At 40.3% G+C, this 12,129-nt stretch overlaps 1 protein-coding gene and 1 long non-coding RNA gene across 3 annotated transcripts in view; one reads left to right on the top strand and one right to left on the bottom strand.

The window, feature by feature from the left end:
• The window catches only part of fam131c (family with sequence similarity 131 member C), a 16,562-nt gene extending 8,048 nt beyond the window's left edge, over nucleotides 1-8,514 (bottom strand). Inside the window, exons 1-3 of one of the 2 annotated variants that reach the window (XM_015056080.1) lie at nucleotides 8,274-8,514; nucleotides 6,941-7,002; nucleotides 4,273-4,357 (exon numbers count right to left, since the gene is read on the bottom strand). In XM_015056080.1, coding sequence (XP_014911566.1) covers nucleotides 4,273-4,357; nucleotides 6,941-7,002; nucleotides 8,274-8,304 — 178 coding nt within the window. In that variant the 5' untranslated portion in view covers nucleotides 8,305-8,514. The remainder of the gene's footprint in view (nucleotides 1-4,272; nucleotides 4,358-6,940; nucleotides 7,003-8,273) is intronic. The other variant, XM_015056078.1, reaches the window with a different exon arrangement.
• A 106-nt stretch (nucleotides 8,515-8,620) lies between these two features.
• Nucleotides 8,621-11,220, top strand: LOC106961949 (uncharacterized). The gene is made up of 2 exons (XR_001427860.1): nucleotides 8,621-8,791; nucleotides 9,065-11,220. It is a non-coding gene; the product is annotated as an uncharacterized LOC106961949 (long non-coding RNA).
• The last annotated feature ends 909 nt before the right edge of the window (nucleotides 11,221-12,129 follow it).

Below are 12,129 nucleotides of genomic sequence, written 5' to 3'. Positions count from 1 at the left end.
AAAAAAAAAAAAAAAAAAAAAGAGGGGGGGGGGGGGGGGGGGCAGCTGGTTGCCTCGGTGCCGGGAAGCTGAGATAAAGATCAAAGCAACTTTATTTTCGTTTGAGCTCAATACCTGCAGATTTCACAGCACGCTTTATTGCGTGTTGTGTCACCCAGAGCTGTCTCACCCCGCTTTCACACAGCGACGGCTCTGCTAGGGGTGTCGAGTGGAAAAGAATTGAGGAAAATATCTGCTTGCGTCAGTTTAGGCAACGTGAACGCACCGGAAAAAAGGCCCCCACGTTTTCCTCGTTTTTTTAATTTGTTTTTGTTCTTGTTTCAAAGACAGAGAACAGACTTGAAGATGCTCTCCATCTGCTACGGAGGGAAGCGAAAACAAACATTTCCACATGTCAAAATGAGGCTTAAGCACAACGGTGCAAACTGCGCTCTGTCTGTGTTCATCGTCTTAATGGATGCGAGATGATTGCAAACACCCGATGACTGCAAACATCTGAACAAGAAAGACGCCAATCAGCTCACAGGTGTCGAGAGCAATTTTCAAAAATCTAGCATTTCGTCAGCAGCACCGCATAATCAGCTTATTTGTTAACTTTTTCATAAGAATATGGCTGAAAAGTCCTTACAAAAATCTTATTACATGGATTATGTTAGAGATATGCCGTTTCCCACAAAGTTCAGTCTGAAGAGGACAGATTGGTGTGAGCCCGCTCATGATGAATGAATCTCTCATGTTGAAACTCTGCAGAATTAGTTCTCCCCTCAATAAAATTGAGTCCTGTGGAGAGGAATCGTAAGGCTGAGTTTCATTCAGCCATGTTTGTGGTGTGTGCTCCAACACTTTAGTGCTGCTGCTTCTTACATTTATTTATTTTCCCTGTTCATGCACACTGCTGTACATATACGAGACTTGACACCTGTTGAGCTGATTGCCATGGTTTGCTGTCTGCAACCACAAGACGTCTGCAATCTTTCTTCATAGCTAAAGAATTATTATGTGTTTGCCCTGAGGATTTTACAACCTATGTCTGGTGTATGAAGGGTCGAGAGGGACAAAATGAAACAAACAGTTGAATCATTAATTACACATTAAACAAATAATTATTTATTTGAAATTGTATCAAATATGTCATCATCAAAATGCAAACCCATAATAGCCAATGCAGATGATTAATTAAAAATGTTTTTGATTTGTGCCATGGTTCCTGTTCCTAATTTTTTTCTGCTGGTCGTCAAAGTCGAGGGGCGGGTCTATAAGGGTAACCTCTGAACTCCAGTAGTTTGACAGTCACATGTTCGCCTTGCTCTGCCACATCCTCTGGATGACAGTCTCCTGCTTCTGTGCGTCTGATGATTATAAAATCTCTCCAAACAGTTCACGTTAAAGCTCATGAAAGTCCTTGATCACAAGGGCCGCCATCATTTTTCATAGAATGAGACTAGTGTAGACTGACTTGTAGGATTTGAATGGAGTCGTATGCTGCATCCTCAAAATAACATTTACATTATTGTAGTGGAGTTAAACCATCAAGAGTAAAAAGACATGGACTGACTATGTTTTGAAAAGCGAGACGTGCAGTGGTGGTGCACGACTCGCTTGTACAAAGAGTTGTTGTTAGGATACGTGTCCTGGTGCAAGTCTGTGTGCAGCATATTTACAGTGCTGATGGAAAACACAGCAACTAAATTAAAACATCTATTTAAATACTGACAAGAAAATACTTTTTATTGCATTTTGTGGGAGCCATCTGTTGGATCTCCAAGATACTCTGCTCAGACCTTTATCCTCCTTTTAACTGGATGAATCAGCGTGTAAATCTTTACTTTATGAGTTCAGTCTCAGCCTGATTCTTGGGCTTCTGCATTGCCAATGTTTGGTGATTTAGTTCCAAACTAAAGTCATAAATTTATTTTTGCCAACTGCCTTGACATTGAATTGAAATCGATGCACCTTTCATGAGCTCCATGACTGTACGCAGTTGAAAAGAAAGTTTTGTAAACACTATGCATATTTTAAAACCTCAACTTTCATAAATCTTTTTATGCCTTGATACATATTGAAAGAGAACTTGATATCTAAAGGTTACATGTTTGAATCAGCATTCTGCAGCCCAAATGGCTCACAAACCATGTAAACAATGTTATTAATATTTCCAGGTAATATTATCCAGAAAGCGTCAAAGAAGATCGAAGCTATGCAACTGCATCTGTGTGTGTGTGTGTGTGTGTGTGTGTGTGTGTGTGTGTGTGTGGCGTTGTATATGGCGCACCAGTATTGCAGTCAGAAGCTGTTTTGAATATCTAAAGAGAATTTGATTTAATTTAGCTTAGCTGCCACGAGCCGATTGCTGTGAAGGTCACGGTTTTTAATAAGCCTTGATCTGAAATGAGGGACAACGTGTTCAGCAAATATCACAAAGTGGACCCTAAACACCACCTGACACACAGCCTGAGATGTAAAGCAGCCCAAACGCAACAATTACATTAACTAAGCCATTGCTTGACGATGTTGGGCTTCAGCATGTTCCACTAGGACATCATTAAATGTCACATTAGCAAAAATAATCCTACTGCAGACACCATGCAGTTATCATGTATAGGTTATTATTGATGTTAATTATGTTAGGTTCTAGTGTACAGGACCATCGGGGGGTGGACTGCTGAATAAAAATTTAAACGTGAGAACATTTCTTATCTCTGAAAATCAGCAATTAAAAATGTGATGGTAGGGGCATTGAACCCGTTTTGGCTGAAAGTAAGCAAGCGACAAATATATGACAACCATACAGGCTAAATATTACAGTTAGAATTAAAAATGTGGTTTTGATGACTGGTTCTACTGTAGTTCAGCTACATTTAGTAGCTGTTCACCAATGTCACTGACAGAGAGTACAAAAATGTTTTACTGACTCGTTTATCAAAGCTACTGCAGTAAATACAGCTTAGAAGTTCAATGAAGTAAACTGAAATAGTTACAAAATGGACCATTTGTAAAATTAGTGGCATATTACATCATGTGGAAACATACAAACAAGACTTTGGCCTTCAATCAAATGTTCAAGGGGAAAAGACGAAGGTGGTAAAAGTGATGGCATGTTTGTTTGATGTTCTCAAACTTAAATGACTTTGAAGCTTTTACAGTGGGAGGTGTAGCTTTACACTGAAATGTGACTTTCAGAGACGACACCCCATTTACGCTTATGGGTAAACATTTAATATTAATTGTAACAAACCCCTGCAAAATAAAAACTTTTGTAAAATGTAGATAATAGCAAAACTTGATGTGGGGAATAAATGAGAAATGTCTTCACATGTATTCAGATTTAGAAAAGCAACAAACAGGCACAACATATCAGGGAAACATGATGTTATATCAACATCCCTGTTGTGAAACATGGTGGTGGCAGGATCATGCCATGTGGAGGCTTTTATTTTATAGAAAGCATTGGATAAAATTAACTGTTACACTCTTCAGATTTTTACCAATAAGATAAAATTAAAGATGTGTCACTGTCACTGTTTTACTTTGTTTTGGACTCTCATATAAAATCCCAACGAAATAGACCAAAGTTTGCAGTTATGATGTGAAAAGTTGGAAGCTGTAGAAATAATTCTTCACATATGAGACGATGGCTTTGCATAGCGAGCAGCATAAAAGCGAAAGCGCACGAAAACACTAACATCACCGTTTTGCATTAAAGTTCCATGATGTGCTTTTAGCAGCTACGTTGTTTGACAGCAGTCGTCACACCTCGGCTGAAAGTGCAGCAGCAGTTTGTGAGGATTGATTAAGGCTGAGTAAATGTTAAAAAGCCTTTTAAACGCACTTTACTGGATTGAATCTGCCATCGTCTCAGCCGTGCGCCTGCATGTACTCGTCTAACCTATTCATGGGGTTTTTATGCCGCTGATAATTACTCTGTCAGTCTAATAAAGGAGCTTCCACTTGGAAAAGTTCATCAAAGCACAACACATTAACAAAAAATAATGAGCCTCCTGGAGGGCGAGAGACGCTGTATAGATGGGCGGGAGGAGGGGGTGGCAAGGGGAAGAGGAGGAAGCAATAACATGAGATCAGGAAGTGAGACACGAAGGCAAAGACAGAAGATCTAATTGAAGATGGATATTAGTGCGTGTTTGGGTGAGTAAGAGAAAAAGATTAAGGAAGGAGGAAAATTGCATTTCCAACCCCTTGTGGTTACTTCCCCGGAATTGATTTGCAAGGCAGCGCACAACATGAATCAGACATGTTTGTCTTTGTGTTTCTCACCTATCAGAGAGGATGTAGCCAGCTCTGCAATGTCATAGCGACTGGACTTATCTGCCACTGTGCCGTTGGAAGGATTCTGACCGTCCTGCACCGCATGAGGCAAGAGAGAGACAGATAGAAGTGTAAATATGCTGGCAAAGCAGAGGTTACAAATACCCAATCAGGATTAAATAGATACGTTATGCTAACATGCTAATCAACATGCTAATTGTTGACATTTTTACCTAAATGTATACATGATATAATTGATAAACAAGAGACAATTGAAGTTGGAGCTGTGAGTTTAACTCTGAACACTGAATTGATTCATTTCACCCTGAACTGAATTTGGAATAAGTTCTTCATAAGAGCGACTAAAGGTGAACAATATGGACTGATAGTTTTATTGTGATATCAGCTTATTTGTTTACTTTTTGAGTAACTGACTGTGATCTCAGCCCCACAAACACAGATACTGTAAATACGATCACTGCAATTAATTGTGTTTTCAAATGCATTGGTATTGATCAATGCTCTCATTGAACTAACACTGGAGAAAATAGTAAACATTACCATCCAGAACAGTTTTGGGTTTTTCTTAAACAAAATGAATTGGAATTTTCACGACAGCAATAAATCAAAATTCTTATCATGATAATAAATGTATCACGAAAAGTGATAAACGATACAATAAATGCCCGTCATTAGTGGCAGAGCACTGCTTTCCTCCCTCCAGCTTCACATACCTAGAAAAACAAATGTTTGCTAAATAGCTTAACTTCACTCAGATTGCTGTAAGCATTCGTTTTTAAGTTGAACTATACGATCCTAGACGGATACTTCTCTGGACTTTGTAGCTTTGTAAATGGACCATTCTTACAAAAATAGCTCTTAATATAACCATTATATCCATTTTAGCTCTATACTTGTGTTTTTTGTTTTGCTCTTTTGGAAAATGAGCCTCTGCTCTAGTCTGGAGTTTATGGAAGAATCAGGTTTTTCCTCCATCTTTCCATCAACTCTGACTAATTTTCCCCATCTCTTCAAAAAATAAAAAAATAAATAAAAATCCAACCCCACACCATAATACAAAAAGTGGTGGTGATCAGGTGTTAGCCATAGTTTTCCATCATTTTATTTTGAATGCATGCCACAAAGTGAAATTTTGCCTTTTTACCACTCTTCCAAAAAAACAAAAGTCACACATCAGGGTTTTATTTGCCAATTTGAAGACTTTTGATTGAAAATAGCTACACTGGATTTTCTTTCGGGGTATCATAGCAAAGCAGCTGAGCAGTTCTCGGTTCTCAACTTTGAAAATCATGTATTATTTTCCTTCTGTTTCACAATTGCACTGTTTTTTATCGACACAAAGTAATGCAGCTGTGAGATGCGTTCTTCACAGAGCATATTGATGTGTCCTGGGGAAAGATCCTGAACCCTACTTTGCCTCTGATTTGTCCGGGTTTGTGAGCTCGAGGCACGGACAACAACATCTCTACGGAGACTCGAGGGACCGTGTAGGCGAATAAATCTGTGTGTAAATGGATAAATAAGGATTCGGCAAAAAACAACAGCAAACTTTGTAAATGAAAACAAGAGCCACAAGAAGAACATTCACACCCCCCATCCCCTTTAACAATTCAGCCCACGCATTTGCTGCATTATTTTCTCCCAGGCAAACAGGAATGTTAATGAAGTTAACAGCCAGAAGTTCTTCGGCATTCGCACTCAGCCTGAATCAGGTGCTAACGACAGAAGGCACGATCTCGACACCCGAGTAGGTGCAATCAGAACAAAAAGAAGAGTTAAATCAGAGTTAAATGATTAACTCTGATTGAATGTTCTCGAACTGACTGCAAAGACTTCAAGGATTTTAATAAAGTGCAAGGTCTGGATTTGTTTTGTTTTTTTCTATGTTAGAGCATAATCAGTGGTTTTTATTACAAATAGATTTTTTTCTTTTCTCTTTTAAACAAGAGTAGGGTTTTCCGTTCTCTGATTGGCTGGGAATTATGCTCATTTTGTAACTGGGAACCTCCTGCCTCTCAAAACAGCTTAAATGTGTCTCTCCTCCTCTCTTTTCTGACAAACGACCGATGAGAGAGAATTGCCTTCATACGTCTACATGAGATCCGGAAAACCAAGATGTGACGCGTGAGGCTACATTTTACTTACTTCCTTGTTTAATTATTTATTTAATCCTTGTGGCACCTGAGCTGCCTTCACTGGTTCCCAGTAGGACGTGTCGGGAAGGTGAATATGCAGCAAAAATAACCTTTGTAAGCTAAACTGTGGTGCAAGTCTGTTTTCCCGTCTGAAACTAAAGACTGTGCCTTCCTTCAAAAGTGATGGAGAATAGAATGAGTTATTTTAAAACTTCATCTGTAATGTGAGTTTTTGTAAACATAATCTGTCTTTTTTTTTTTTTTTTTTTTTGTAAACTGATCCCAGGAACAATAGCTGACACAGCAGGCTGCCGACGCTAATGGGGATAGCAATAAGCAAAACCATACTAAAAATAAACCATGTGAAGGAATAGAAATCTGGTAGTGAGCCCATCGAACTCATTCTTAGGATAAAATCAATTTCTTTTAGATCTGACTTGTGATAAACAGCGAGACTTGTACATCTGTGAACACTAACAAAGCGTGATATTAACTACGCAGACACAGACATCAAGTCGTACCTTGATGGGAGCCGACTGACCTTCCTCGGTCTGGTGCAGCGATGACGATGGCAGGTGGAGTTCTGTGGGGAATCACACATAAAGAACTGGTGTTAGATAGACTTATATGTGACCAGGGGTCAAGTGAGGCTCATACATAATGGAAGAGGTTCTATGTGTGTGTGTGTGTGTGTGTGTGTGTGTGTGAGCTTTAAACCCCCTTAGTGCCATTTAACCGAGGCCCCTCTGCATATTTAGCTTTGCATCAGTTCACGCTCTGCCTCTTTGCTTCATAATTGATGGTGATGAGGCTCATGTGAATGACAAGAGGAAATGAAGTGGCAGCCAGTGCTGTGGAGAATTGACATCATTAAAAAGGTCAGCAGACACACACACACACACATTTGCGCACACACTTTTCACACTTTCAGCAATACCAACGCATGCTTGGGGTTTCCCAGGAGGGTGGGAGCGGGGAAGGGGGTGGTGAGTGATGTCGTCGAGACAATCGGCGGTCACGATGGAAACGCCGTGGCAACGGAAAGCCAGGTGATACCCTTCAAGTCACACACTGATGGAGACACACACACACATGCACACACACGCACACACACTTTCTCCTGCTGTGCTCTTCTTATCTGTTTTTCTGCCTGCCTCCAAAGTGCATCTGTGCTCAATACCTTAAATCTTGTTTGAAAGGGCCGCTTTCTAATTAAAACATCAGTCTTTTTAATTATTTTTTATTTATTTTCCAGCTAACAACACAAAATCCGCCTGGAAAAAACGGCAGAGATTGTAATCCTGAATGTTAGGGGTCAAAAACACCTCAAGCCTCAAAACGAGTTTTAAATTTTGATCATCTCTGGATAACACGGTTAGATTACTCCTGTTTCCTCCTTAAACGTTTCCAACCATTACAGTCGAGCAGCGTTCGAGATCCGTCAAACAATCCTTTTTTCCCGCAAGAGAAAATTGCAACTCGAGTCACATCTTCAAGTCTTGACCAATCTGGGATGACAGTTAGATGAGGCTCTCGCTGTTTCTCTCCCTCAGTCATCAACCTGCTGCCCTCCAGTCAGAGCCCACAGATTGCTTTGAGAAAGAGAAGCTGTCATAATGGCTTTTTCAAATTACTGGTTATAGAGCAGACTTCTCTGATTTCAGAGCAATCGCTCCCATAATATAGTCAACTCCGACGTGCCAAACTTGACACTCTCCGTCTCGGTTGGGTGTCGGCAAAACTCTCGCAAACTTAACGTATAACTTCACCTGCGGTCCTGATGGTTAAAATCCACCGACTTGTCCTGCAAATCCTCACACATTCACACACAAACAGGTGGGCTCTGACACTGACCTTTGTGACCTTTGCAGAGGCAGGCACCCATGGTCTGACAAGCGCAGCCAACTGGTTATCTGTTCACCATGGTGGATGAGGAGGAGGAAGAGCGGAAAAACGGAGGAGAAAAAGGAGAGAAAAGATGCAGCGGAGGCAGGAGAAGTATCAGCTGAGTCGGGGGGGGGAGGAGTGGGGAGCGAACGCTGGATGAGCTGGAGGCTGATGCACCGGCTGACTTCTCTGTATGGGAGGAAAGATGTGAGAGAGCGACACTAACAGAGTGAGGGGAGAGAAGAAGGGGAAAGAGAGAGAGAAAGAGAGAGAGACAGAGAGGAAACTGGGGGGAAGCATGAGTGCCTGTTAGCTGACGAGTGTGAAGCTCCTCCCCTTCTGTCTCCTGATCTCCTCCCACTGTATTCTCCCTCTCCATGCTGCTGTATCCATCACAACCTCACTGGGAGCAGAGGGCATGAAGAAGGCTAAATGATGGACGCCAAGCTCAGCAGCTGATAAAACATTTGTTAGGTCATCTTAAGGTTTGCCTTTCATTTACACTCTCGTAACTCTCAAGATTTGTTTTGGTGTCAGTTCTTGGTCTTATGTTCACTTTCATTTGTTGCTGTTGTTGTTATCAACGAGAAGAGTAAAAATGCAAGTTGAAGTAACACTGTTTTTCTTGTCTTTGTTTCTTTCTCGTTTACGAGGCCTGTCGATGTTTGGGCGAATTATCTAAAAAGTTTAACGTGTTAATTACGCGATCCAGATTAATTGCATTACGTATTTTGAAATAGCCTCTCTCTCTCCCACAGTTTTTTTCTACGACTGTATTCAGCCCCACCCATTAAGTCTCATCAGCTGCTAAAGAAAATCCCCCTCCAGCATGACTCTACCACCACCATGCTTCACCCTGGAGGAGTCACATCTCCACATTCTGCTTCCTCTACTTTGTTGGGACTGAGGGATTCATGTTAGTAATAATAACACATTATTTCACTGCTCGAGTTTATTGTATCCACTGCGATATGAGATTTGGTGAAGTAAACAATACAGTGTATATTGTGTTGAATAATTTAGAAGCATTTCTATTTTCAGTGCTGCAGACTCGTATCTCAGCTTGGTGTCCCTGCGTACATGTAGCACTATTGTCCTGTTTCTGGTCAGGTTCCTCCTTGGACTATTTCATAAATGTGGTCAGGGAAAAAAAAAACTGCTTCAAAAAAACACAAAAGGAGGCGCATTTCTATTCACTGTCTGCCTGTTTTTCAGTTTTGTTCTTCACTACACCAGACGTGCCTCCTTGCAATCGCTTTTTGTCATCAGCGTAAGAAACCACTTCTTATTTTCTAAAGCAGAAGGACTCATTCTGTGGATTTTTTTTTAATTTTACATGTTTCTTGATGTGTCTCACCTCTAACCCTGATGTTCTAAAGAGTTATTTAAATGCCGTTCTATGTCCTTTTCAGTATTTGCCAAGTCAGGTTCTTCGTCTCAAAAATGGCTTCCTGCTTTCTGGTTAAGCTGGTCCAACATGGCTAACTAGCACACCTTTTCCCTGTGCTGCTCATTATCTTCTCAGTAAAAAATGCTCCAGAGTTTTTGTTTGTTTTCTTGACCATCTTTGTTTCTTTTGTCCGTATTGGTCATCCTCCAAGCTGAGCTCTTTGTTTTGGTCCAGCCGTGATCCAAAAAAGTTTGTATTTTCAATAGCAGGTTTTTGTTGGTCTTTCTGCTGCTGCATCAGGTTTTTGTTTCATTTTATGCCTTTGCTCCTAAGTTCGCTGGACTATTGAAGAAATAGACATCTTGACATCTATTTCATCAACAAGGACTTCTACTTGCCAAATTGCTTGCCCCCTTATCACATCAGCAAATCTTACTTGAAGCTTAAAAGTGTTATCTTATGACTACATGATGAAGCTGATAGTCACTTTAGCAGCGTTGAAGACAGAAGTGGATCTCCAACAACTATAGACTTAAATCTGGATCAAATACATTGTGACATACCATCTAATACAAGAACAAATGACACAATCTGTATTCCTCTCCCAGCTCTGGTGGTTCCTATCTTGGCGTCGTAGCTGATGGTGACGTCACACTAAACAACAGCGCCTTTCCCTCCATGGTGAAGGAAAATCCTGTTGCCGTGGCAACCACATCCATGCTTCTGCAGCTTGTGCCAAAAGTAATTGGCCAGGAAAATCGGAAAGGAAAAACAGAAAAGGCTTTATTAGATATTGGAGGTCTGAGTTGATGAAGTTGGTCAACATTCAGACAGGCTGCTGAAAAGATATGAGTGATATGTTTAATTTGCCTTTCTAAGCGAGGCCAGAGGCCTTTTCTTGACCAGAGCAGAAATCATCAGAAGAAAAGTGCAAATTCTCACAGAAGGGAATAATGAAAGAGGCCTCGGAAAAACTGATAGTGATTACAGAGATTAGATCTGATTAAATCATCCTCACAGCAAACATTAATAAACGCCCAAACTCTTCACAGTTAATTTAGTTTATCTGATGGCAACATGCTTGGTATTTCTGTTGACCTACGCAGATTAATCTGAGCTCTCAGTTTCCTGCGACCAAAGTAAAAAAGATGAAATGTTTTCTTGGTTTTCTTGAGATCACAAGTCTTTCAAGAGCCTCCCTCCCCCCTTTGCACCAGTAAACACAGCTTTGGATGTGATGCTGTTTCGGTTCCTGGAAACCTCAGCGAACCCCACGACCTCATCAGGACTCTGTGGAAGTCCCTCAGAAAATGTGCTGCCATCTGGGACTCTTTGAAGACATTATGGGAAAGAGTAAACAGATATAAAAAGCTTTATGGTGGGCTACCAATGATCCCTGGAGTGTTTGTGAAACCTCTAGGCACACACTTGCCAAACACCAAGGCACCTCTAAGAAAAGCTGGTCCCCCCAGAAAATTCATTGTGCTCCTTTGGGGAAAACTTTGAAAAGACAAAAAAAAAAAAGGGAGAATCCAACCTAATATGTCATAACCCAGGAAAACCATCAAGAAACTCTGGAAAAATCTCTCTGGACTAAATGAAAAATCGTCCAGAACATGCTGAGTCACCCCTTTGCCCTTTGCTTGTGCATGAAATCAAAGAGCCTTCCTAATTGTTATGACGGAAATCTGAACCGGCTTGGAAACATTCCAGTGAAATCCCATCTTTGAGTCTGAGAGGCCGTTCAATGTATCAGCGATTTATGCTGAAGCAGCTCTTATGGACAGAAGAAGAGGACAACCTCAGGATCTGTCTGACCTCTGCTGGTAGAAAGGTAGAAGTGCATGAGCTCCATCGGTATTAAGTAAACAAAATGTCTGTTTGCCATGGAGAAAATAAATTATTTTGAAATGTTTTCCAACACTATAATTATACTGTATAGCAAAACAAATGTGTGAAGTATATGTTTTTTTAAAAAAAGCAACAATATGGTTTTTTATATGTGTGCACACTTTTAAACCTTTTCTTGATTCATTTTAAGGATTCAGTCTGTTTAAGTTCAACTGCAGAGAATCTGATGAACCACAAATTCAGTTTTACTGTCCTAACAAGATTTTATTTAAATTTGCATCCTTCACTAAATCTACAACTAAATAAGTTACAAAAAGATTCATTGTACAAAGGAATTGGTCAGCAGAAGAGCATAAAATAATTATCAGTATTGCGACACAGTGACAACAACTGGACAGTGACATTGTAAAATGAAGAATTTTTTTCCAATAGTAATTAAAAAGAATGCAGAAAATTCAGTCAGAACATGTTTAAATTAAAAAGCGGAGCTGTGTGTTGAAAGATCAGCGTTTCATATGTAACATCCTGCACAGTAAAAACTGCTGGGTTAAAAATAACCCAATACGTAACCCAGCGCTGGGT

The sequence above is a fragment of the Poecilia latipinna genome, unplaced genomic scaffold, assembly GCF_001443285.1.
Source record: "Poecilia latipinna isolate Pla-1442-1.1 unplaced genomic scaffold, P_latipinna-1.0 Scaffold1352, whole genome shotgun sequence".
Taxonomy (NCBI): Eukaryota; Metazoa; Chordata; class Actinopteri; order Cyprinodontiformes; family Poeciliidae; genus Poecilia; species Poecilia latipinna.
Note: the sequence above shows the minus strand (reverse complement) of the source record. Positions and strands in the feature narration are given on the sequence as shown.